The 25,611-nt window shown below is 42.4% G+C and overlaps 2 protein-coding genes across 2 annotated transcripts in view; both read left to right on the top strand.

Moving 5' to 3' along the window:
• LOC137536225 (membrane-spanning 4-domains subfamily A member 4D-like) overlaps positions 1-3,405 on the top strand; it is an 82,950-nt gene extending 79,545 nt beyond the window's left edge. Inside the window, exon 7 of the mRNA XM_068258343.1 lies at positions 3,340-3,405. Within this exon, the coding sequence (XP_068114444.1) occupies positions 3,340-3,405 (66 nt within the window). The remainder of the gene's footprint in view (positions 1-3,339) is intronic.
• Positions 3,406-20,358: 16,953 nt separating this feature from the next.
• Positions 20,359-25,611, top strand: part of LOC137534257 (membrane-spanning 4-domains subfamily A member 4A-like) — a 105,509-nt gene continuing 100,256 nt past the window's right edge. The window contains exon 1 of the mRNA XM_068255668.1: positions 20,359-20,448. The gene's annotated coding sequence lies outside the window, so the exon portion shown is untranslated. The remainder of the gene's footprint in view (positions 20,449-25,611) is intronic.

The raw sequence follows: 25,611 nt of genomic DNA, 5'->3' as shown, positions 1-25,611 counted from the left end.
ACCACCACTTACAGGTTCCTGAGGTCTCTTCCAAATAATGTTCTGCCCCAGGGCTGAGCCATCACTGACTACCAGACCCCCAGGTCTCTCCCATTTAATGTGCTCCCCCCAAGCCAAGCTGCCACCACCTTCTGGGTCAGCAGGTATCTCTCATCTAATGTGCTCTCACCAGCTAAGTTACCACCACCTGTTGGGTCCCCCAGTCTTTGCCTATCTAATGTACTCCCCCCCCCCCCCAGCCAAGTCGACAGTTCCTGCTTGGTCTCCCTAGTCTAATGCTCTCCCCCTCCCTCACCAGACAGTGGACCACTATGGAGCCCCAGTGGGAGCTTCAAATTTGCTTTGCTGGGGCTCCGATAGACAGTAATTACAGTGAGAGATACACTGTAACTACAGCATCAGGACTTGCGGCGAAATGTGGCAGGCGTACACCTACGGTTTGTAAATTAAACAGGGGTGACCTTGCAGCTGGGTGGGGAGCTTCGGCGATGTGCGGCAGCCTGACTGGGCGCTCTGGTGGTATCCTTATTAACCTCCCTGGCGGTGCATTTCTGTCTGGAATTATGAGTCAAACACAATATTGTGTTTGTTACAGTTGGCATTCAGTTTAGAGGTGGTGGGGTGAGTTCTCTGGAGGTGAGAGGTCCAGGGCTTGCCCACACTTCCCTCTAGGTGTAGCATGGTGGTTTGGGGGCCCCAGCGAGTGAGAGAGACCTGGGGCCCCCGGGCTGTCATGTGGACCAGTGTTTGTGATCTGGAATTATGAGTCAAAAGCTGTATTTTTTTTTCAAGAATTGTAGGCCTCGTCCACATCATACGCGCTTCCATGCACATTTGGAAGCGGGTATGATGTGGTGACACGCAAAAACAGCAGAAGGGCATAGACAGCCCTTCTGCCGTTCACATCTACTGTGCTGCACAGCAGTATGATGCGCTATGATGCGCTTACAGACTGCTGCCTGCATTTTGCCCACAAGCGCAGAGCTGACCCATCACTGTCAATGGATGGGATCAGCAGCGCAGCGGGTAGTGGCACGGATGGCGTGTGATCGTATGCGTTGCATTCTGATCGCACGCCATCTGCACTGAGGAGATGTGAACGAGGCCTTAACTCATAACTCACCAAAATATGCCAGAATAAAAGCCTGGAAGACATTCTGCATAGAAATAAAAGACTAGAACACAAATTTGTTGAATTAATTAACTTCATGAATAAACTTAAAAAATTGTGAAACTGTACAAACACAGCAGGCAGAGAGTAGTCAAAATCCAGGCAGATGTCGGTGCAGGCGGCAGGCAGAGAGTATTCAAAATCCAAGCCGAGGTAGGCACAGGTGGCAGGCAGAGAGTAGTCAAAATCCAGGCAGAAGTCGGTGCAGGCAGCAGGCAGAGAGTAGTCAAAACCAGGCTGAGGTTGGTGCAGGCAGCAGAATATATATATACATGTATAACCATATATATGTATATACATGTGTAAATACTGTACATGTATAAATACGATTAGCTCCAATCAGTTTAGGTCCGCTTTAAATTTAGTCCCGCCCCCCACCAACATCATGCCTCCACCACCACCACTGCGCACTGATTGGTCACCGGGCTCCCGGAAGAATAACGGGGACAGAGGGGATCCCGGCGACCTGGGAAGAGGTGTGATGCGGGGGAGAGAGGCAGAAGTGTTTTAAACCAATGCAGTGTCATATTGAAATGGATTTTTTGTAAAGCTCCTGTAAAAACTGTTGTCATGCTATGTGTGTCAGGATCAATAATGGGAACACAACAAAAATATTTTTTACAAAAGAAACACCACAAACAAACTCAGAAAAATTGCAGGGACTTGTTCAGCCCAAAGAAATACTTTACTAGTGAGGCCAGCCTTAAAGATTTTCAAGATTTTAAAGTTCGGTCTCACAATGCTTACCAAACTTTTTTTGAAATTTTGCCATCCAATTTTGATCTAAATGTATCATTTTACATTCTAGTCAATCATGCAAATCTGCTGACTTGGATCATTAGCAAAGCTGACATACATGCTATAGTCCACCCACACTATAATCAACAAAGGAAACATGCAAAAAAATCGAGAAAATCGATTTTAAAGTTACAGTAGGAAAAATTTGGTTAAATTACCCAATACAAAGCTGAGAGATCTTGGATTAAGAAATAAGCTTATCCCTTGACGAGTTTCTGTTACATCTAGCACATTTCTCACTTAGACAGTATAAGAATTCCTATATAAGACATCTGCTAAACACAGCGAAGGCCTGTGTGCCCCTCCTTTGGACATCTACAACTTCCCCAATGACTAAACTCTGGGCTGAAAGAGTATGTTGGATTGAGAAAATAGAGATAAAAATTGCTACCAATAATTATCAGACATATACATTTATCACCAAATGGGCAGCCAGAGCTTGTTCTAGCCACAATGGGGTCATGGGCAAAAATTACATTGTGCCTTCCTGATTCGCAAATTTGCCATCCCTAGAAGTGGTATTAGGTGATCCAATTGTACCCAAAATCCACCAAATAGTATTAAAGGGAACTAAGCGCCCTTTCTTTCACTGGAATTTCTCCTGCTTTGTTATACGTACAAGAGATGCCATGCTCCCCCCTCCCCTTCTGGCCGTCCTCATTTACAGAAGTCACAGATGCTAAATTTTTACCCATTCCCTCTGGATAAGCTCTTTGAAGAAGTGTCCTAATTACCCACACCCCTGTGTTGATGAGAAGGTGTTGTTTACTTCTTGCTAATGAGTGCAATAAAACAATTACTTAAGTCCTTAGCTGCACTGAAACCTCTGCAGATGGCCTGTGCTAAACTTTAAATATAAAAATACAAGGTAAAATTGATTTTTTTTAAATAATGAGACGCCTTCTTGGCATGCATTTGTAATGTGCTATCGAGATGCCTCGGGTGCTAAATTTTTTTTTTTTTAATTCTCTGTTCAGAATGGTGCTTGCTCCAGAGCCAGCTAGCAGAGCTCCCTGACCCCCCCCCCCCCCCCACACACACACACACACACATACACAAAACAAGTGAATAGTTTATAGTGGCTTCCTGCATGGTATTGACAGTGGAGCAAACTGTTGCCTAGCTGTAGTTCTCCTGCGTGCTGCCATCTTCATCCATTCAGGCTGCTTCTTCTAAGTGACATGGCAGCATATTTGTAAATTAAATACATAATTAATCTTTATTCTATAGGAGGGTGTTACTAGCCCAGATTTGTATCGCTGTAATACTGTGCATTTGTCTAGTTGAAGCACCCTTTGATATTATATTAGCTTTGCTTATCCAGAAGTTTGTTCAACTTGATGATCATGTTTTTTATGATGTTTTCACAGATGCTTGTATTAAACAACGATGCTGTGGTATCAGTGCCTCAACCAACACCTCCTGCTATCGAATAAAGGGATTATTCAAACATTGAATCTGATGATTAATTGTGTGGCTTTATGTCAGATAGTTGTATCTGGGTTAAAACTCTAGGATTACAAACTGAGAAAGACCAACAGCCACCCAATCTAAAATAGATCATTGTCAGGAATTCTTTGAATAAACCACAACAGAACGGAACATCGCCCTGCCGACAAAAAAGGTGTGAGACCTGCAGAAACATTCACTGACAGGATATCAATACATGGTACACAACAGGAATAGAGTAAAAGGCACCATTTCCTGTGATTCTACTAGTCTGGTATATCTGAGCATGTGTGCAAAATGCCCCAAAGAAACTTACATGGGAGAAACTGAAAACCCTGGGAACCCTGGTTGAGAAAGCCTGCCCTATTTGGATGTTTTGTTTCAATTATTGCATCTTAATGACGTGTTTATATTCCCCCCAAAAAATCTATGTATCCACTTTTGATGTTGCATGTATATAGCTGTATGCTCCAACATCTTTTCAGCATACTGGATTTGAGTCTGATGAAGGGGGAATAGCCAAAAGCTTACTCTTATTTTTTGAAGTAAGCCAATAAATGATATCATCCTGATTAAAAAAAAATATTGGTTAAAACTCTGTAATCTTTATTTTTATTTAATATCAATCATAGAAATCAGACAGTGATGCTTTGTGATTGGCCAGATTAGATCTATTATATATATTTTTTTTAATTATTCCATTTATTATCATTATTTTTATTAGAAGAATCAGAACTTGAAATTGTAGGTTACAAAATGCACTCATGTTCTGTCCAGTGCTTCCGGAGCATTATTCCTAGCTGAAAACTCTCTGTATGTAACAAGTCGGAGGAACACATTTTATATTCACCTATGTGTTCATGTTTATTTCCTGTGAATGTGAATAGAGTGAGAAACGGAACAATGAGTGCGTTTGAAATTCAAGTCCACTTAGTAAGACTAAGAACACTCCTGGAAAAAAGTGATGCTGAGTGAGCACCACAGGTATCAAATAAACCATCTTGAGCCACAAACATAGGTACTAAAACTGAATATTTTTGTCTTAAATTTTTGAACAGCCCTAGGGCTTGATTCACAAAGCGGTGCTAACCTAGTTAGCACGCCTAAAGACTTTGGGCGTGATAAGTAGGGTGCTAAGTAGGTTAGCACCGTTTTAGCAATAAGATCGCGCGCGCACAGCGCGCACCGCGCAAAACGTCGCACCATGATGCGACCCTAACGTCGCACTATGCAATGTTAAAGTCGCACCCCATTATTATTATTATTATTATTTAGTAATGTATTTATAAAGCGCCAACATATTACGCAGCGCTGCACAATAGATAAATGGGTTAACATACAGGTAGAACATACGGAAACTCACAACAAAACAAGATCATGCAAATGATTTGATAACAATACAGTGTCATAGGTCAAAATAGAGACTGTTCGAGTCTACAAGAGGGGTGGTTGTGAGTAAGATTGCATAATCAAGCTGGATACGTTAGGGAGGAGGGCCCTGCCGGAGGCTTACAATCTAAAGGGTGGGGTGGAGACAACAGGTGCGTCTTTTGAGAGGGGGTCTAACAGAACATATTATGGTGCTGGTGTAGGGGGGTATGCGAGCGTGAAGAGGTGAGTCTTGAGAGCTTGTTTGAAGGTATTAAAGGTGGGGGCGAGTCTGACGGCTGGTGGGAGAGAGTTCCAGAGAGTAGGGGCAGCCCTGGTGAAGTCCTGCAATCGTGCGTGTGACTGAGTTATGCGTGGTGCGACTAGGCGCAGGTCATTGGAGGATCGGAGGGGGCGGGCTGGTATGTGCCTGTGGACCAAATCAGAGATATAGGTTGGGCAGGTCTTGTGCACTGATTTGTAGGCAAAGCACAGGATTTTGAAATTGATCCTAAAGCTGATGGGGAGCCAGTGTAGTGCTTTACAGAGCGGAGTTGTAGAGGCGTTGCGGTGAGAAGAATGTATCAGTCTGGCTGCCGCATTCATTACCAATTTAAGTGAGTCAGTACGGTTAGAGGGGAGGCCAGATAAAAGAGAATTGCAGTAGTCTAGGCGGGAGATGACAAGGGTGTGGATAAGGAGTTTAGTGGTGTCAGGGGACAGGTAGGAGCGGATCTTGGAGATGTTGTGAAACCCCATGCGACCTTATAGACGCATCAGATGCGTCGTTTCACTGTGCGCGTCGGACTTTGCGTGCAAACTGATTTTCAGAATGGTCCTAACCTAGTTAGCACTATATTTTATATGCCCAAAGTTTAGGTTAGCACCGCTTTGTGAATCAAGTCCTATAACTGCATACCAAATGCAATGTGGTGACATTGTAATGGAATGTTCACATTGGCCAGTTAGCAGTGTGGTGCGGTTGGAATCCATCCGAATAACGCAAGGCGTGCTGTACAGTACTGGACAATGTGAGTGTTTTCAGTTGGACTGAAGCATAATTTTCCCATTCTGTATGCTTCATTGTATGATTGAGTCGCACAATACGACTTTTCCCCCCTTCTGCGTTGCCTTCAGCCTTCTGCTCCTGGTCCTTTATGTTAGTAGCCAAATTAGCCAATGGTGAAAACTTCATGTGAGTTCTCCATGCCACATGACTGTTTTTTTCTACATGTATTCTGTAATCATTTTTAAATTTAAAAAAAGGAACTGTTTTAAACAATTTTGGACATCTCCCTGGCTTCCGAGATACAGCTTGCAAAGGCTCATATGAGCCCTTTGATTTCAGCAGGATGCACATTGTCATATTCCATATGGCTACATTCAAATATACAGCAGGCATTCCTATCTGTATCTCTATTTCCCTCACCAAGGAACTGACATTCAATCTATAGCACTGAAAACCTGTAGAGGACCATATATTGGATGCAAAAACAACCTACAACCATGGTCAGACTTCAAGGTAATTACTGAAGAGGATATCTTAGCTATCCTTTTAAACCGTCACCAGACTACATGAGACCTGATACCTGGCCTAACAAAGTTCATTTTGAAGTGAACTGACCTATTAAGCATTTCATGAAATAGTCAACTATACCTTACAAGCTTAAGGGCTTATTCACAGTGGGACGTTGCGTTGTAATGCGACATTAAAGTCAACACAGCATTACAACGCAATGCAAAAAAAAGGTGGTAACGCACATTAACAGGTGCAATAAGTGCACATAAGCATGTTACCATCGCATACAGTAGGTACAGTAAAGCATACAGGCAAAGAAAAGTATGCTTTCCTGTACCTGGTAATGTGTGCATTTACAGGTAACACACAGCAGCAGTGCATTACCATAACGCTAAACGTTACAATGCAATGCTAACGTCACACTGTGAACGTCCCATAGGATTATCATTGTAGCGTGGTAAGCTGCATTATAGAGTTTATAACGCAGCTCCAAACGTCCCAGTGCAAGTAAGTCCTAAAGGTTTCCCGCCTGTCTGAAATAAGCAATTGTCAGACTGCTACTTAAAACACCATTTGATCCAGATCCTATGAGCAGTTACTCGTCTCCAACCTCCCCTTTTCTGAAGAAAGTAATTGAGAAGGCTACCTATTGCAAACTTGAAGCTAGGCTTTCAAGACACATCTTTGACTTTCTAAAATCTGGCTTCAGAAAACATCACAGCTGTGAAACAGCCCTGACCCAGATCTGCAATAATCTGCTCATGGCAAAAAACAGAGGCGAGTGTTCCATCCGGAATTTTCTTAATCTCTCAATGGATTTTGGCACAGTTAATTATGAAGTCTTGCTTAACAGGCTGCAGGACTACTGTGGAATAAATGGCTTAGTTCTCCAGTGGTTCAACTCCTTCTCTGACAAAAAAACAAAAAGTATCCTTGGAACCTCTCCTGTGCAACCCTGTACCACTAAAATACAGTGTACCTCAGGGCTTGATACTATCTCCTTTGCTGTTCACTGTATACATGCTACCACTTGGAAAAAAAATGTGTAAAACCATGGTCTGACATACCACTGCCATGCTGGTGACAATATTTATCATTCAAACCTGACTTGACAGTCAGTGATTAATAGAGTAGAGCAATGTTTACATTTTAGCTATGTATCAGTTTATTTAGAAGTACAGTAGTTTTCTGTGCATTTTAAAGCAAATGTGAAGCAACCTAAAAAAACAAAAACAAACAATCAAAAAAACAAACAACCCCCCGCCCCCCAAGATTAGTGAGATACCTACCTATGGAGAGGCCCTGGATCCTATAGACCCTTTCCCGATTTTCTCTCTTTCTCCTTGGTCCACCACTGTCTCCTGTTGAAATTCTGCACCTTCAGGTCCTCTTGGAAGACTTAGAAAGTACTCCTCAGAAGGCTTCATCCCAGAATGCTTCCAAAGATGGGCACATCCATATTGCGCATGCGTGAATTGGAACTTGCAAATGCATAGTTCACATTCACTCCCCTTTGGAAGTACTCAAGGACACGAGTAAGGTCTCCACAAGGACTCCAAACTGTGTATTTTACTACTTGGCAAATAACTTCACTGGAGGGACAATGTTGGACCAAGGACATGAAGAGAGAATCTGGAGCCTTCCCTCTCCATAGGTGTGTATCATTTTTTTTTAAAGTTGCTTCTGTTTTACTTTAAATGGAAAAACAAGAAACAATATTAAAAATACACTATTTCTCAGTTTTAAAACATTGTATTTGCAAAATAAAAAGGCTGTTATAGATTAAAACAAAAAAAAATGTATTCCACAATTTATCACGTTTATTGTAAAACTATGTTGGTACCATGTATATTGATCAGATATGATTTTGTAAATAAAGTAACTAATATTTTTCTACATTATGAACTTTCATTTTTTGTGTAACAATAATGATGAGCGTTTATTTTCCCCCTGCATCTAATAGAATTTTCCTTGGTAGTCTCATTCCCCTCCCCAAGCACAGGTCATGCTGTGGAAGCATGCTAAATACATAGGATCTCACCTCTCTCTCTGTTCCAAAGATGATCAATGTGCTCCGGTGCCTGCACTCCAGACAGTCTTCCCTGCCATTTATAATTAATTCCAGCCTAACAATGTCATCAAGTCTGGACCCAGTACCCAACTAGAACAGATGTACACAAGTATCACCGAAATAAATGAGAAGTCAGGCACTATTTACCAAAGCATCACTTCTGTTTGCTGATCCTTGCAGGGGGAGGAAAAAGTCTGGTGCTCCCTCCTAGCTATTCCCTAACTCATGTGGGTGATGGCTGGATTGGGGGAGGATTTGTACAGAATACAGACTATTGGTCATGCCGACCAAGCAGCATCTGACTTTGGCAAAGGGAGTTAACATCGCCAACCCATCCAGCAACTAAATGCAAAAAATAGTTTAAGTGTAATGCATTGCACAGATTCCCCCCAATATACATTTTACCACTGACCTTTAGACCACTGAGCAGTTTTACTGGTTAATTTGTAAACATGCTGTAAAGGTTACTGGATTACACTGTGTAAACTTAAATGTAATTTCCTCAGTTTGCACTTTGCAGGTCTGTTTTGAAAATAAGCTTTTTTGTTCTAGAAAATTAGGTCGTATATAAGCACAAGGCTTGTGTGTAGTAGGACAAAAAATAAACAGATTAGAATATCCTAATTTATGAAACATGCCCAAAAAGCCAAGCATTAGGCTTAATTTACATCAGCCTTCAGATCTTCAGCATCTTTTTGATCATGGCACGTGTTCGTTTTCCTTGTAACGCATGCAATCTCTATATGGATGTCAATGGACACATGTGTGGTGTTTGGAAAAAGCATCATGATGAAAGTATTTTTTTCTGCGCACAAATGTATACAAAAACACATTTAAAAGGAAAAAGGCCATTTATTTGAAATGTGCTTTCAGTTCTAATGCTTTTTTTTTTATTATTCGTAGGAAAAAAGAATACGGTACATTGAAATATGGTGAATGACAGATAATGTAGCAAATCTAATGGTAGTGTAAATTTATATATATCAAAAGAAAAAGCAATGGATTTCATGATGGGGTTTCCAGGGGTCCATACACAGTGCTTAGGGACTCCCTGGAAACCCTTCCGAAGTCACAATGCTTTGGCCAGGGATCGCTATACACCCTTGTCCCCATGCAGGCTGGTATAGCCAGAATGCAGAGCCCCGGCCAAGTGGGGCTTCGCACCCTGAGCTATACCAGGCCATCCTGCATGGTCCATGGTAAGGGGGGAGAGGGGCGGCCAAGCCTACCTCTCTCCCCCGGAGCCCTCATCCAATCCATGGACAAGGGGCTCTTCCCCACCTCCGGTGCCCCAGGAGGAGGTGGGGTCGATGATGGGGAGGCTTGGCCCCTCTCCCCCCGGATCCCCCCATACTATGGGCCATGTGGGCTGGTATAGCTCAGGGTGCAAAGCCCCACTCAGCCGGGGATCCAAATTCTGGCTATCCCAGCCTGCATATGGGGAACAAGGGGTTAAAAAGGCTCGGAAGGAGGGACCCCGCATCGTTTTATTTAAAATATCCCACGCTCTGAACATTAAAAAAAAAATTCAATAAATACGTAACAATATTCAAGTGTGGGAAATTAAAAAAATATGATGTGGAGTTTCCCCCTTTCCTTTCCTCTTGTAGCCACTGTTCCCCTCCACATACCCTGAAAATGTGGTGTTTCTAGCATGTAAGGGGGCTTTGCTACTAACTGCTAAAATCGGTGGCCACCGGTGTGCGTGTTCTTGACCATGCTACCATGACTAGTAGTATTCACTGCATGCGCAGCTACGAGGCTTGCTTGACATAGTGGACGTGTGTTCATTTGTCAAGTGGGGCTACTCAACTACAGCGGGTCCCGCTAATAGCATAACTCGTAGTAACCTGCTGACTGTAGTAATGGTAATATGCACAGCAATATTACTGGAGCTTTGGACATCAACGCAAAAGTCTTTTTTCTTTCCAAAAATATCAATAATCTGCAGCAAAAATTGGTAGTGGAGTTAACCCATGGCTAAGTTGGAGGAGGAGGGTAAATTATGTTTAACCTGCAGAGTCAATTTAATGGTCCACCTTCAATCTTAAGGGGCAATGGACACTATTCACAAAACTTTTCATAAATTGCTTATTTATCACCTAATCGATAAAAATATCCTATCAGCACATTTACAAGCAAAATAATAACTCAAAATAAGTTATTCCTGGTTATCTTCATTTCAATATTACTTTTCTTACCTTAATTATATTGTATTTTTGCTCTTTGGGAGCTTAAAAGTAACATAGATAAGGTGAAAACAGAGGAAAACAGGTGAAAAATCTTTGTGAATCATGCCCATTGTCTTTCAAACAAGTTTTATCTCAGATTCATTGGTACTTTCTGCGACCTGATGAAAAAAAAATCAAATCGGGTGTCTTTCAGACTTTTGCTGTGTGTCACTCATTGATTAATGTCTTTTGTTTGATGGATCCAAACAGAAAACTGATGTGTACGACAACCGTATCAGTAATATGTGTGACTCCCCCAGACTAATGGTAAGCACCAGGCTACAGAGTTTCTTCACAAAAGACTGTGAGCCCCTCTGAGGGACAGTTAAGTGACAAGACAATATACATTGCACGTAGCTGTGGAAGACGTTGGCGCTATATAAATATTATAATCAATAATAATATGGGAAGTGGATAAATAAAACTGATGGATGCATCTGCAGTTATATGCAGTCATCAGACAAGTGGCAATCAGTTGGTCAGCGGTGCTTACATAGAATTATTTTATCGATAATACCATCCAAAAATGTATAGATTAATGAATACATAAAATATATAATAAATCTAACCATGTTAACACAAATCAGATGTAGAAAAACATTGTTATTGCTACACATATCCTGTTAAATTAATCAAGAACTACCTACTGTGGCTTGCAAAAGTATTCGGGCCCTTTGAAGTTTTCCACATTTTGGAATTCCACGTGAAAGACCAATACAAAGTGGTGTACACGTGAGAAGTGGAACGAAAACCATACATAATTCCAAACATTTTTTACAAATCAATAACTGCAAAGTGGGGTGTGCGTAATTATTCAGCCCCCTTTGGTCTGAGTGCAGTCAGTTGTCCATAGACATTGCCTGATGAGTGATAATGACTAAATAGAGTGCACTTGTGTGTAATCTAATGTCAGTACAAATACAGCTGCTCTGTGACGGCCTCAGAGGTTGTCTAAGAGAATATTGGGAGCAACAACACCATGAAGTCCAAAGAACACACCAGACAGGTCAGGGATAAAGTTATTGAGAAATTTAAAGCAGGCTTAGGCTAAAAAAAGATTTCCAAAGCCTTGAACATCCCACGGAGCACTGTTCAAGCGATCATTCAGAAATGGAAGGAGTGTGGCACAACTGTAAACCTACCAAGACAAGGCCGTCCACCTAAACTCACAGGCCGAACAAGGAGAGCGCTGATCAGAAATGCAGTCAAGCTGTAGATCTCTGGATAAGCTGCAGAGATCTACAGCTCAGGTGGGGGAATCTGTCCATAGGACAGCTATTAGTCGTGCACTGCACAAAGTTGGCCTTTAAGGAAGAGTAGCAAGAAGAAAGCCATTGTTAACAGAAAAGCATAAGAAGTCCTGTTTGCAGTTTGCCACAAGCCATGTGGGGGACACAGCAAACATGTGGAAGAAGGTGCTTTGGTCAGATGAGACCAAAATGGAACTTTTGGGCCAAAATGCAAAACGCTATGTGTGGCAGAAAACTAACACTGCACATCACTCTGAACACACCATCCCCACTGTCAAATATGGTGGTGGCAGCATCATGCTCTGGAGGTGCTTCTCTTCAGCAAGGACAGGGAAGCTGGTCAAAGTTGATGGGAAGATGGATGGAGCCAAACACAGGGCAATCTTGGAAGAAAACCTCTTGGAGTCTGCAAAAGACTTGAGACTGGGGCAGAGGTTCACCTTCCAGCAGGACAATGATCCTAAACATAAAGCCAGGGCAACAATGGAATAGTTTAAAACAAAACATATCCATGTGCTAGAATGGCCAAGTCAAAGTCCAGATCTAAATCAAATCGAGAATCTGTAGCAAGATCTGAAAACTGCTGTTCACAAACGCTGTCCATCTAATCTGACTGAGCTGGAGCTCTTTTGCAAAGAAGAATGGCCAAAGATTTCAGTCTCTAGATGTGCAAAGCTGGTAGAGACATACCCTAAAAGACTGGCTGCTGTAATTGCAGCAAAAGGTGGTTCTACAAAGTGTTGACTCAGGGGGCTGAATAATTACGCACACCCCACTTTGCAGTTGTTGATTTGTAAAAAATGTTTGGAATCATGTATGATTTTCGTTTCACTTCTCACGTGTACACCACTTTGTATTGGTCTTTCACATGGAATTCCAATAAAATTGATTCATGTTTGCGGCAGTAATGTGACAAAATGTGGAAAACTTCAAGGGGGCTGAATACTTTTAACGCCACTGTATATAACATCAATTTAATCAATCCGTTCATAAGCATAATTCATTCCTATGCAGATGTATATTCTATAACTGTACTATAGTAATTCATTAGAAACAATTCATCTCAGTAGTTCATAGACACATTCCATGAGAAAAATGTCATTCATATGCAAGAAAAATTTATACTTAGTACTTCAAAGTAAAAAAGTAATGGTTACATAGACTCCCTTTAGCAAAAGCAATAAACAGTAATGCCTAGCGTGAATTAATTTCACTACACTATGCTGCCATCTAGTGTCCAAACAATGTCATAGTATCTTATACCGAAAGTCCTGATAAAGGATCACTGGTAAAATTATCTGGTCTATTTTTCCAAGATCATACACAGTAATATTACAAAAAAAAAAAAAAAAAAAAAAACATTCTGAGGGTGCCATAGTGATTAATTTGAAGATCTATTTCATTTATTTTTTGGATTTTCTATGCTGCAGAATGTTAAGCCTGATGGACCTTGTAGTGTTTGACCCTAAAGAGTTCAGATACTGATTTATTTATATATCCATTTTTTATGTGCTTTGTTCTTTCATTCTTCACACATATTTTAATCATCAGGGACAGGTGAGAAGATAAACTTCATACTTGGATTTGCAGGTGATGAGTTATGTAATTTTCTATCTGTAGTTAAAAGACCACTATTGTGAGAAAATTCAAAATACATGTAAACACATACAAATAAGAAGTATGTTTCTTCCAGAGTAAAATGAGATGTATATTACTTTTCTCCTATGTTGCCGTCATGTGCAGTCATTCGTAGAAATCTGATGGAACCGACAGGCTTTGACTAGTCCCTCTCCTAGTGGGGGATTTAATGTATTCTTTACAAAAGCATTCCCTGTAAAGGATCTTTACAAAGAAGCTGGCCAACCTCCCTTACCTGTTTACACACTATTTTGGGTAACTGAGCAACAGCCGTTCACTAAGTGCTTTTGAAAAGTAAATACTGAAAATCCCTCAAGTGGAGATGGGCTAGTCTAAAACCTGTCAGTTCTGTCGATTTCTCCAAAAGAGCTTTTATTTTTATGATATGGCTGATTGGGGGTAGTTGATGTTAATATAGCCTTGAGGTTTCAAGCTTTTTTATAGATTTCCTCTGGTTGTTTAGGAATTTTGGTACCTAGAATGGGGTCCATTCCTTAAAGCGGACATGAACTCAGAATGTCCTCTCTGCTCTAAAATATACACAACAGCTTAATAACCTTTAAACAGATAGCATTTATTTGTTACAGCTGATACAAATCCTAAAATAAATCTGCAGTTTCTACTTCCTGATTCATGACATATTGTTTACAGCCCATACTTTCAAATGGGCTTATCTGCTTATCTGCCATAGGCAGTCATGTGACACAGGGGAGAGATCAAATTACAACAAGTGATTAGACCAGGGGTTCTCAAACTGGGTGCCGCGGCACCCTGGTGCGCCTTGAGCACCTGCCGGGGTGCCTCGGCATTCATCCCCATCCTTTGGGGGGTGTTGCTGAATAAGGGTCGTAAAAGCATTTCAATTGTTATTTTTGCCGAGGGGTGCCTTGAAAAAAATGTCAGAGCCATCAAGGGTGCCCTCAACCGAAAATGTTTGGGAACCACTGGATTAGACACAAATGAGGGGAATTAGACAGGCTAAACTCTAAATACATACAGGGTGCATTTCTCTATGTTTTCCTTTTGTCCAGTGCAAGAGTTCAGGTGAACTTTAAGAAATGGCCAATGTTTTTTGTAAAATCTATTTGAACTTTTTGATGCTGTAAGCTATAATCTGTGATGAGGACAAAATGTTTTGTTTTTTTCCCCCTTCTTCCATTTCTGCTCCCATCTAACAATGAATTTCTCTCCAATTTATCATCCTTCAACATGGCCAAACTACTGAGATCTTAGCCTTTTACGTAAAATGTCTTAAAATATCTGTTTCTTTAAAATTGTTAAAATGTAAAAAAAAGTCTTCCACATTTTGGCAATTCTGCATAACTTGCATGGATTAACCCTTGGCTTTGAGGGCTCTTTAACAATACATGCAATTCCGATTATGATGCCATTTTACATACAATTCCAACGCGATTCAAATTTTGATGCGATTTTAATAAATCCTGCATACTCCTGCACCATTCACATGTAGGGTTCTGCATGGTGTCAAATGCAAACATTGTAATTTCCCCTAATGTCTAGATGGCGGAGACAAAATCAAACCCTTCTTCTGCCTTTTATTTGAACATTCCATCTCCCACTAACATTGTAATTTGTACTTATGTGTGTCATAACTGTATCCTCACCAGCCCTACCCAATAATCTGAATGCAATACACACAGTAAGCAAATGCTCACTCCCAGCCAGCAATCTGTAATGGTATATGGTTCACAAGCAGCCCGTCAGCCAATCAAGTGCAATGGTATACATCTGTGTCTGCAGGACCAAAACTAGCAGGAATTTCTTAAGTTTAGCAACATTCAGGTGAGACGGTTTAGTTAGACATAATCGTGGACTATGTCACCAGCAGGGGGCACTACTCGCAGATATACCTTACTTTGTCTCCCCTCTAACCACTTACCCGATTTTGCATAAAGGAAGCTGCAAAAAAGAAATGTAAAAACACAAACACTGGTGCACATGGCAGGGGCCCCGAGCTCTGCCACTGTCCGGGGCCCCCGAATCCCCATGCCACACCAAGAGGGGGAGTGCAGGTGAGCCGTAGTGCTCCCAACTCCTCTGGGATTCAGCCTTGCTGTCTATATATAAATGCTGAATGCAATGCACACAAGAAGCAAATAAGGCTGGGTTCACATATGACCGTGTGAAAGGTAGCGTTTTATGGCATGTGCGTTGCATTTTTTGTGTGCGTTTTTAGTGCGTTTTTGATGCATTTTGTTGTGCTCTTCCATTTTTTCCCGCATATGCATTTTTCATGCATTTTGCATGGGCTTTTATGCTGTTCGTATATTCAAAACGCATACGCGTTTGGATGCGTTTTCATATTGCGTTTTATGCAAATCAATAGGAAGACAACAGGAAGCAGAAATAGATCATAAAACTTTTTTTAAACCAAAAACGCTTATAAAAACGCATCAAAAATGCATTAAAACGCTATGCATATGCTTCACCTTAGACTTTCATTATGTGCGTTTTGGCACCGATCCTGCATATTATGCAACAAAACCAGCATTTGCAAAACGCATACTGTAAAACGCATAGAAAATGCATATGTGCTTTTTATATGCGTTTTTTACCTGCGGCCTATAGACTTTTATTTGCGACAAAAACGCAGTGTTTTATGCAACGCTATCGTTTCTGTTATGAGTGCACCCAGCCTCATGGTATACACCCGTGTCTGCACAACCAAATCTAGCAGGAATTGTGTAAGCAACAATCAGGTGAGAGGGTCCGGCCGGGCATAATCATAATGGCAAATGGCAGATTGCTGGCTGGGAGGGAGCATTTGCTTCTCATCTGCATTCTGGGCCGGCCTTTGACCTGAGCGACCTGTGCGATCGCTCAGGGCGCCGGCTTCCAGGGGGCGCTCCTGCCGCCTGGCCGCATGTAGCTGGCTGTGTCCGTCTCGCTCCGCCCCCCCCCCCGTGCGGCCACCGTGATGGAGGGGGGAGCCGCGGGGAGAGCAGCCCGTCCTCTCCCTCCCTCCTCTCCGGGCGCTCTCCGTGCTCCCCCCTGCAGAGTGCAGACTGCAGCCAGCAGTGAGAACAACTCACCTCCCTGGTTCCGATCGCCGGCGCCTCTCACTTGCCGCTGGTCTCCTCTTGTACATTGTCACTGATGCACAATAAACTTCCTGCTTAACAGGAAGTTTACTGTGTATCAGTGTCAATGTACAAGAGGAGACCAGCGGCAAGTGATACACCGTGAGAGGCGCCGGCGATCGGAACCAGGGAGGTGAGTTGTTCTCTCTGCAGTCTGCAGCAGCATCGGAGGGGGGAGCACGGAGGGTGGCCCGGAGAGGAAGGGAGGGAGAGGTCGGGCTGCCCTCCCCGCAGCTCCCCCTCCAGTATGAGGGGAGGGGAGCACCTACCTACCTACCTAATCTATACTGGGGGCACCTACCTATCTAGCCTGTACTGGGGGGGCAGCTACCTATCTAACTTATACTGGGGGCAGCTACCTATCTAACCTATACTGGGGGCACCTACCTATCTAATCTATACTGGGGGCAGCTACCTATCTAACCTATGCTGGGGGCAGCTACCTATCTAACCTATGCTGGGGGCAGCTACTTATCTAATCTATACTGGGGGCAGCTACCTATCTAACCTATACTGGGGGCAGCTACCTATCTAACCTATACTGGGGGCAGCTACCTATCTAACCTATACTGGGGGCAGCTACCTATCTATACTATACTGAGGGAACCTACCTATCTAACCTATACTGGGGGGGCAGCTACCTATCTAACCTATACTGGGGGGGGGGGCAGCTACCTATCTAATCTATACTGGGGGGGGGGGCAGCTACCTATCTAATCTATACTGGGGCAGCAGCTACCTATCTAATCTATACTGGGGGCAGCAGCTACCTATCTAATCTATACTGGGGGCAGCAGCTACCTATCTAATCTATACTGGGGGCAGCAGCTACCTATCTAAGCTATACTGGGGGCAGCTACCTATCTAACCTATACTGGGGGGGGCAGCTACCTATCTAATCTATACTGGGGGCAGCTACCTATCTAACCTTTACTGTAGGCAGATCCCCCCTTTAGTGTATATAGGCTTAGGCTACTAGTCTTACAGTCGCAGATCCCCTTTTAGTGTATTTAGGCAGCAGATCCCCCCCCCCCCCCCCATTAGTGTATGTGTGTGGTGCGCTCACACGCGAAGAGGATGAATTTGGGGGGGGCACCAAAATCTGGTTCTGCTCAGGGCGCTGTGAAACCTAAGGCCGGCCCTGTCTGCATTACATTCAGCTAGACCAGGCATGGGCAAACTTGGCCCTCCAGCTGTTAAGGAACTACAAGTCCCACAATGCATTGCAGGAGTCTGACAGCCACAGTCATGACTCATAAAGGCAAATGCATTGTGGGACTTCTGTAACAGCTGGAGGGCCGAGTTTACCCATGCCTGAGCTAGACACTGGTTACTGGAGGACATATCCTGCTGTAGCAGAGCTACCCTCAGAATCAGCATGCCTAATATCATGTACACAAGCACATTTATTTGGGAGTGCCAACACAGGAATATATTTCCCTAGATTTTTTTCCCCCATCTCTTCTGCAGACCTGTCTCCTACAGCACTGAGGATTTACACAGGGGCCAGTGGTGCACTACTTGGACCAGCAAACCTGTCTCCAACAGCTAACTTGTGCACTGGCAACAGAAGAGCAATACAATAGCATGAAAGACAATGTTGTTCAGGACAATGGGCTCTATTCTCAAAGACTTCCCGCATGCGGTAAAGTACATGCCGGAAGTTTGCACCCAAAATACCGGCAAGTTGGAATTCTCAAAATGTTCCGCATGTTTTTTCCGCATGCGGAAAAAGTGTGATAAAAGTGCGGGATTCATGCGGTAAAATTTCCGCAAAAGTCGGTATTTTCCGCAATAAAAGATCAATTCTCAAAGATGTTCAGGCGCATCATTTCTTCGTTAATTACCGAATTTTTATCACCTACAAGTAGTAGGTGATATATTCCGCATCCCATTGACTTTAATGAAGTGTGGAGGCTTAAGGGCTGTGCTTGCTGGACTTTAACTTTTTTTTTTAAACACTTTTTCATGCGACCTTTTTATCGCATCATTCCCGCATGAATAATGGCTGTTTCCGCATCTTTTTTTCCCGCATGCGGCAAACATGTGGAAAATGTTAGTGAATGCTGAAAAAATGCGGAGTTTACCGCTGGCGGGAATTTAGCGCTAAAATTTTGCGGTACTTTTGGCTCTTTGAGAATAGAGCCCATTGTGGTAGCCGTAAGAATATGCACTGAGGACACAAAACAGAGACCTAGATAATGCTTTACCTATGTGCAGCAGCTCTCTCCAGGGGCGTAGCAATAGGGGTTGCAGAGGTTGCGATCGCATCAGGGTCCTTGGGCCAGAGGGGCCCCGAAGGGCCCTCCCTCAACTGCAGTATTAGCTCTCTATTAGTCTTGTGCTCATAATAATCACTTCTATAGTTACTTTGAATAGTGGTAATCATTAACAAACTGCTCCCCATCCCCTTCTTGCACCTCTGACACTGTAGTTGCCATTGGCAGGTTTTGGTGCGCCGTATCAATTGTTATGTATAGAGTGCTTGGGGTGAGGCCCTATTGTAAAACTTGCATCGGGGCCCACAGCTCCTTAGCTACGCCACTGGCTCTCTCCCTGCACTCACTAACACTGCAGCCACAGAATGAATCCAATATGGCTGGCGTTTTTACAGTGGGTTGGTGGGTCCAGGAGGGGGTGCTTGCTGATTGGCTGCCATGTGTCTGCTGATTGTGATGTAAGGGGTCAAAATTTAGTTCAATGATGATGTATAGGGGGCAAACTGAATTCACCATGTATTTGCCTGAGGTGGCGAATGCGAATACGCGATCTTCACAGCAAATTATTTGCCTGATGAATACTTCGTCCCATCTCCAACAGACAGATGAAAGTCAGGTTCAATTAAAGATCGGCAACAGAGTCGGAAGAGTTGTTACTTTTCTACAGGTATACAAAACAAGAGTTGAAAGAGAATACAGTACTTGCACAGTAAGGGTTTAGATACTTGTTATATGCATGTATGTCCCTCCACAAATAGCGATATACGCATACATATACACATACAACTAATACTAAATGCATGCTTTTCTATGGCTGCTGGTGACCCACAGACACACACACTCCCTTTCCACAATCACAAAAATCTAAAGCAGAGGACGCGCATGAGTAGAACCTGGTACCTGGGAAGAAAGAACTACATGAAGAATAGCACTACCATAAATTCCCATTCAGCGAGCAATGAGCTCTTCTCAGTATTATCACTGTAGTTATTTTTCACAACACTTTAAATATAATATTGGAAATCTTTCCCACAGAGATCCTTACAATCAACTTTTCCTCCCATATTTTAGTGTGATTTTTTTGGACTGCAGGAAGATTCAATCAGGCAATCATTAAATAAATTAACCCTGACTATTTATTGCAAGGGGCAACGCTGAAGCGGAAATACTTTGGACACACAATGGGCAGAACACATCAGAGGAGAACCTAACTCTGGCTAGGTAGTCTCATGGAAGTACGGTAATAAACATGGGCTTGGACAATAATGGAGAGGCAGTAGAAGATAGAGGGTCATGCGTGGTGTGGCCTAAAGGTTTTGTAAAGAGTCAGTCACAACTGAACAACAACTATACTAACCAATTAGCTACTGTGCTTTGGCCTAAAAATCAAAACTTCGAAATATTGTGTTTACAGATGAGATGAGGAAAATATTCTAAATATACTTTTTATGAATATGTGATTCATTTTTCAAGGACATGTTCCTCTCGTATAACTTCTTATCTCCCCATAAAATAACAGATCTAGTTCTTCCAGTAAATGTAATGCGTAACCGGGAGGAACGTACCTTGCCAAAAGGAAGCTACAACGGTTATTTCAACTTCACTGTCTTAAACTAAGCAAGAGCGATAAACGGTGAGTAAACTCTGTTCTTCCTTCTGACCATTTTCCTTTAATGATGCTGTTTGATTTGCTATGATAGTGATTATTTTAATAGTGAAGAGTGATATATATCAACAATTTTTATTCAGGGTCTAAGAAATCTGGGAATGCAGCCAATAAAGTCTAAGGACTCTACAGTATTTTATCATGCATGTTTGTTATTATTATTATTATTATTTAGTATTTATATAGCGCCGACATATTACACAGCGCTGTACAATGTATATATATATATATATATATATATATATATATATATATATATATATATTGTCTTGTCACTAACTGTCCCTCAAAGGAGCTCACAATCTAATCCCTACCATTGCCATATGTCTATATTATGTAGTGTAAGTACTGTAGTCTAGGGCCAATTTTTAGGGGGAGCCAATTAACTTATCTGTATGTTTTTGGAATGTGGGAGGAAACCGGAGTGCCTGGAGGAAACCCACGCAGACACAGAGAGAACATACAAACGATTTGCAGATATTGCCCTGGCTGGGATGCGAACCAGGGACCCAGCGCTGCAAGGCGAGAGAGCTAACCACTACGCCACCGTGCTTCCCTTGTTTGTTCTAGGCAAGTAACTAGGCATGAAGGCCAGATTAGAATGATAACCTTAAACTTGCACCTGTAAAGGTGCGTGCACACCTCTAGACATATGTCTCCTGTTGAGGATCCGGGCCCAATTCCCTAGGGTGACATCGCTGGCCAGCCTGTACAGATTCATGTCAGCTATGTACTGTAGCTGACAACACGTACTGTTGCTATGCAGGTGGGTGGAGGGGAAGACGTGATGTCTGCAATTTGCGCCCGCAAAAGTCCGCGATCGTGCGAATTGCGGCACTTTGCGCGCGCAAAAGTCCGCGATCGGCACTTCACGTGCTAACTGTTTAGCACACCCGTGCTGAACAGTTTGCACCCCTTTGTGAATCAAGCCCGAAGTGACCAAAAATGTAGTGTATGCATTTGCTTAAAGGACACCCGAGGTGAAAATAAACAAATGAAATAAACAATTGGATCTATCCACCTTCTACTAAAAATGCCTTTTTAAGATATTGCATAGTTTTATTTATATATAAATCTACTTTTTAAGTGTTTACTGTTTTATTGGTATTGCTCAATGACACATTCATTGAAGTATGCCAGAGCTAAACTCTATGAACTATATACCCTTTTTATCTCTTTCCTGCTCTCAGAAGACATTTTCTGCTAGGAAAGTGTTTTTTTTTTTGTAATTTGTTATCAGTGAAGGTCACCCTGTAGTCTGACCCAGTCCTGACAGGAACTGCCACTTACATACCTGTTGTTTATCTCTTTCCGGCAGAAAAAGAAAAAAAGGAACACAGCCTAGTTATTTGTGTGCTAGGCACTGCACATACACATGACTATCTCATCATGTCACATTGGGTATCCTTTAAACAAAGTAAAATGGGTTTGTAGGTGTCTGATATATTGGTGACTTTTATTCAGTATAATGATGGAGAGGTATATAATTCATACCTTTCCTATAGAAATAAAAATGATCCAGAATGATTTGATAATATTTTTTAGCACTACAGAAAATTAAAAATTATTATCCAGTAATTCTGGTTCATCTTTATTTCCACAGGAGAGGTCAGAATTATATACCTATCCATCATTAAACTATATAAGTCACCAATATATCAGGCACCTTCGAGCCATTTTTACCTTGTTTATTATACTGTACCTCAACTATGAGCCTTTTTGGTTTTTAGCTTCCCCTTAAAATCTACCCAGCAGTCAATACAGTATCTTGAAATGGGAGTCGGGACCGGTACCTCCCCTCAGACTCTTTTGGTGGTTGCAAGCTTGCAACCTACCCTTGTGAGTATAAAATCACTTTGGGCTTGATTCACAAGAGTGCTAACTGATAGCACCGCCATTTTCGCGTGAATTTTCGCGTGCAAACGATAACGATTTTGCGCGCAAACGCGACATCTTTATCGTTGGCGTGTAAAAAATCGCATTTGAGCACGGAAACGTTAAATTGTGCGTGAAAATTTGTGATCGTGCGAAAACGCGAAAATTCACGCAAAAACAGCCGTGCTATCAGTTAGCACTCTTTTGTGAATCAAGCCCATTGTCTCTGTCGTGAGTCAATCTAACCTGACATACTGCACCATAGGCTCCTGTCTTTCTTTTTGTTCCCCAGTGAATACTCAGAAACTCCGGGAAACAGCCTTCTTTTGAATGCATTTGCTTAACCTTAGCAAAATGATGGTATTGGGGAAGTAGTTGAGGGAGGGGTTGAAATTAGTATTAGCGATGGGAGAGAGAGAACTGATAAGCTACTACCAATCAAACAGCTATGCAAAACATAATAATATGTATTTCTATGTATTGACTAGCGCTGTATAATATGATGGTGCTTTATAAATACAATAAATAACACAATTATTTTAATAACATGGCAATGTACTGTAAATGTGCATATACTGGTTTCCACAACCATCTCTAAAACCTTCGACTCAGAGGAAAATCCAAATGGGTGAACAGAATTTTAATATAAAACTGCAGAAAAGGATGACAAATAAAACCATTTACAGAAAGATAAAGTGGTGATTAGAGATGGCCGAATGGTTCGACCGCAAACTTATTAGTGCAAACTTCGGTGGTTCGCGTTTGCGGTGAACCTCGTACTATATGCGAGTTCGACCCGCCCCCTATACTACATCATTAGGGTCAACTTTGACCCTCTACATCACAGTCAGCAGACACAGGGTAGCCAATCAGGCTACACTCCCTCCTGGAGCCCCCCCCCCCCCCCTTCCTTATACAACGCAGGCAGCGTCAGCTTTTTCACTCATTCATGTGGCTGCAGTAATTAGAGAAGGGAGATAATCTGCTGACATAGGGAAAGCTTAGTTAGGTTCTTGTGTTAGGCTTGTTAGCTTGCTCCTTGCTGATAATTATTGCTAAAAAGCACTCCTCATCCTCAACAGCTCTTTTGAGAGCTAATGTTGTTCTTGTGATCTATTTTTGTGTGTGTGTGTGTCCCACAGACACTTGTGTTGCATATACAGCCCTTTCAGTCAGTCGCAGCTGCTGGACCTTGGCCCCTTGGTAATTCCTACTGTGCCACTGCCAGGCCCAGCACATTCAGTGACTACCTGTGTGTGACAGTGCACCTACCTACGTAACCTCATGCAGTGTTATATACCACCAGTCACTGCACCTGTTCCTAGTACCTCTGTGTTTGTGACAGCTGCACATTTGTAATACCAATCACTGCATACCTACCTGTTCAGTGCACCTACCTACGTGAGCGCACGCAGTGTTATATACCACCAGTCACTGCACCTGTTCCCGATACCTGTGTGTGTGTGACAGCTGCACATTTGTAATACCAATCACTGCATACCTACCTGTTCAGTGTACCTACCTATGTGAGCGCACGCAGCGTTATATACCACCAGTCACTGCACCTGTTCCCGGTAACTGTGTGTGTGACAGCTGCACATTTGTAATACCAAACACTGCATACCTACCTGTTCAGTGTACCTACCTACGTGAGCGCACGCAGTGTTATATACCACCAGTCACTGCACCTGTTTCCTGTACCTGTGTGTGTGTGACAGCTGCACATTTGTAATACCAATCACTGCATACCTACCTGTTCAGTGTACCTACCTACGTGAGCGCACGCAGCGTTATATACCACCAGCAGTCATGCACCTGTTCCCGGTAACTGTGTGTGTGACAGCTGCACATTTGTAATACCAAACACTGCATACCTACCTGTTCAGTGCACCTACCTACATGAGCGCACGCAGCGTTATATACCACCAGTCACTGCACCTGTTCCCGGTAACTGTGTGTGTGACAGCTGCACATTTGTAATACCAAACACTGCATACCTACCTGTTCAGTGCACCTACCTACGTGAGCGCACGCAGTGTTATATACCACCAGTCACTGCACCTGTTCCCGATACCTGTGTGTGTGTGACAGCTGCACATTTGTAATACCAATCACTGCATACCTACCTGTTCAGTGTACCTACCTATGTGAGCGCACGCAGCGTTATATACCACCAGTTACTGCACCTGTTCCCGGTAACTGTGTGTGTGACAGCTGCACATTTGTAATACCAAACACTGCATACCTACCTGTTCAGTGTACCTACCTACGTGAGCGTTATCCCACTTATTACGCCTTTTAAATTATGTCCCTATCACAATTTATGGGGCCGATATTTTATTTAGAAATAAAGGTGCATTTTTTCAATTTGCGTTCATCACTATTTACAAGCTTATAATTAAAAAAAAATGAATAAGATGCTCTCTTAACATGTATATTTAAAAAGTTTAGACCCTTAGGTAACTATTTATGTAGTTTTTTTTTTTTAATTGTAATATTTTTATTTATTTTTTAATTAAAAAATGTATGTGGGTGATTTTAGCTTGGGAGGTAAACAGCAATTTTTAGATGTAATATAATGTTATTCTTTATTTAAAGAGAATCTGTACTCGTAAATGTTTACAGCAAAAAGCATACCATTCTATTCATTATGTTCTTCTGGGCCCCTCCGTGCTGTTTCTGCCACTCTCTGCTGCAATCCTGGCTTGTAATTGCCAGTTTTAGGCAGTGTTTACAAACAAACTAACCAGCTTGTGATAGGCTCACATAAGCAGAGTGTGTGAGTCATACAGAGCCTGCAGGGGGCCTGCAGAGGGTGTATATCGCTTCTATCCAATCACAAGCAGCCCTGCACATTCCACACATTCAAGCCTTAGCCCGACAGACACGACAGAGGAAAGGAGATAAGATTTATTACAGAGACAATGCAATTAGGAAAGGCTGCAGTAAGCCAGAGTACATTAGAACAGGCAAAGGAACTTATAGGATAGAAGAACTAAGGCTGAAAATTTTGTTACAGAGTCTCTTTAAAAAATGTATGTGGGTGCAGTTTACTATTTGGCCACAAGATGGCCACAGTCAAAAAAGTTCCTGGAGCGTACGATCACGCTGCCACGAACTATTAGGAGGCTGCAAACAATTTTTCCGAGCAGAAATACTGTGTTCTCTGCTTCGAAAGCGTTGGTATTTCTCCGGGGGGGCTTAGATCGGTGAATGGGAATTATATTTCACTGATCGGGGGCTAGCGGCAGGCAG

The sequence above is a fragment of the Hyperolius riggenbachi genome, chromosome 10 (genome assembly GCF_040937935.1).
Source record: "Hyperolius riggenbachi isolate aHypRig1 chromosome 10, aHypRig1.pri, whole genome shotgun sequence".
Taxonomy (NCBI): Eukaryota; Metazoa; Chordata; class Amphibia; order Anura; family Hyperoliidae; genus Hyperolius; species Hyperolius riggenbachi.
The sequence above is the reverse complement of the archived record's forward strand: the minus strand, read 5'-3'. Positions and strand labels throughout refer to the sequence as shown.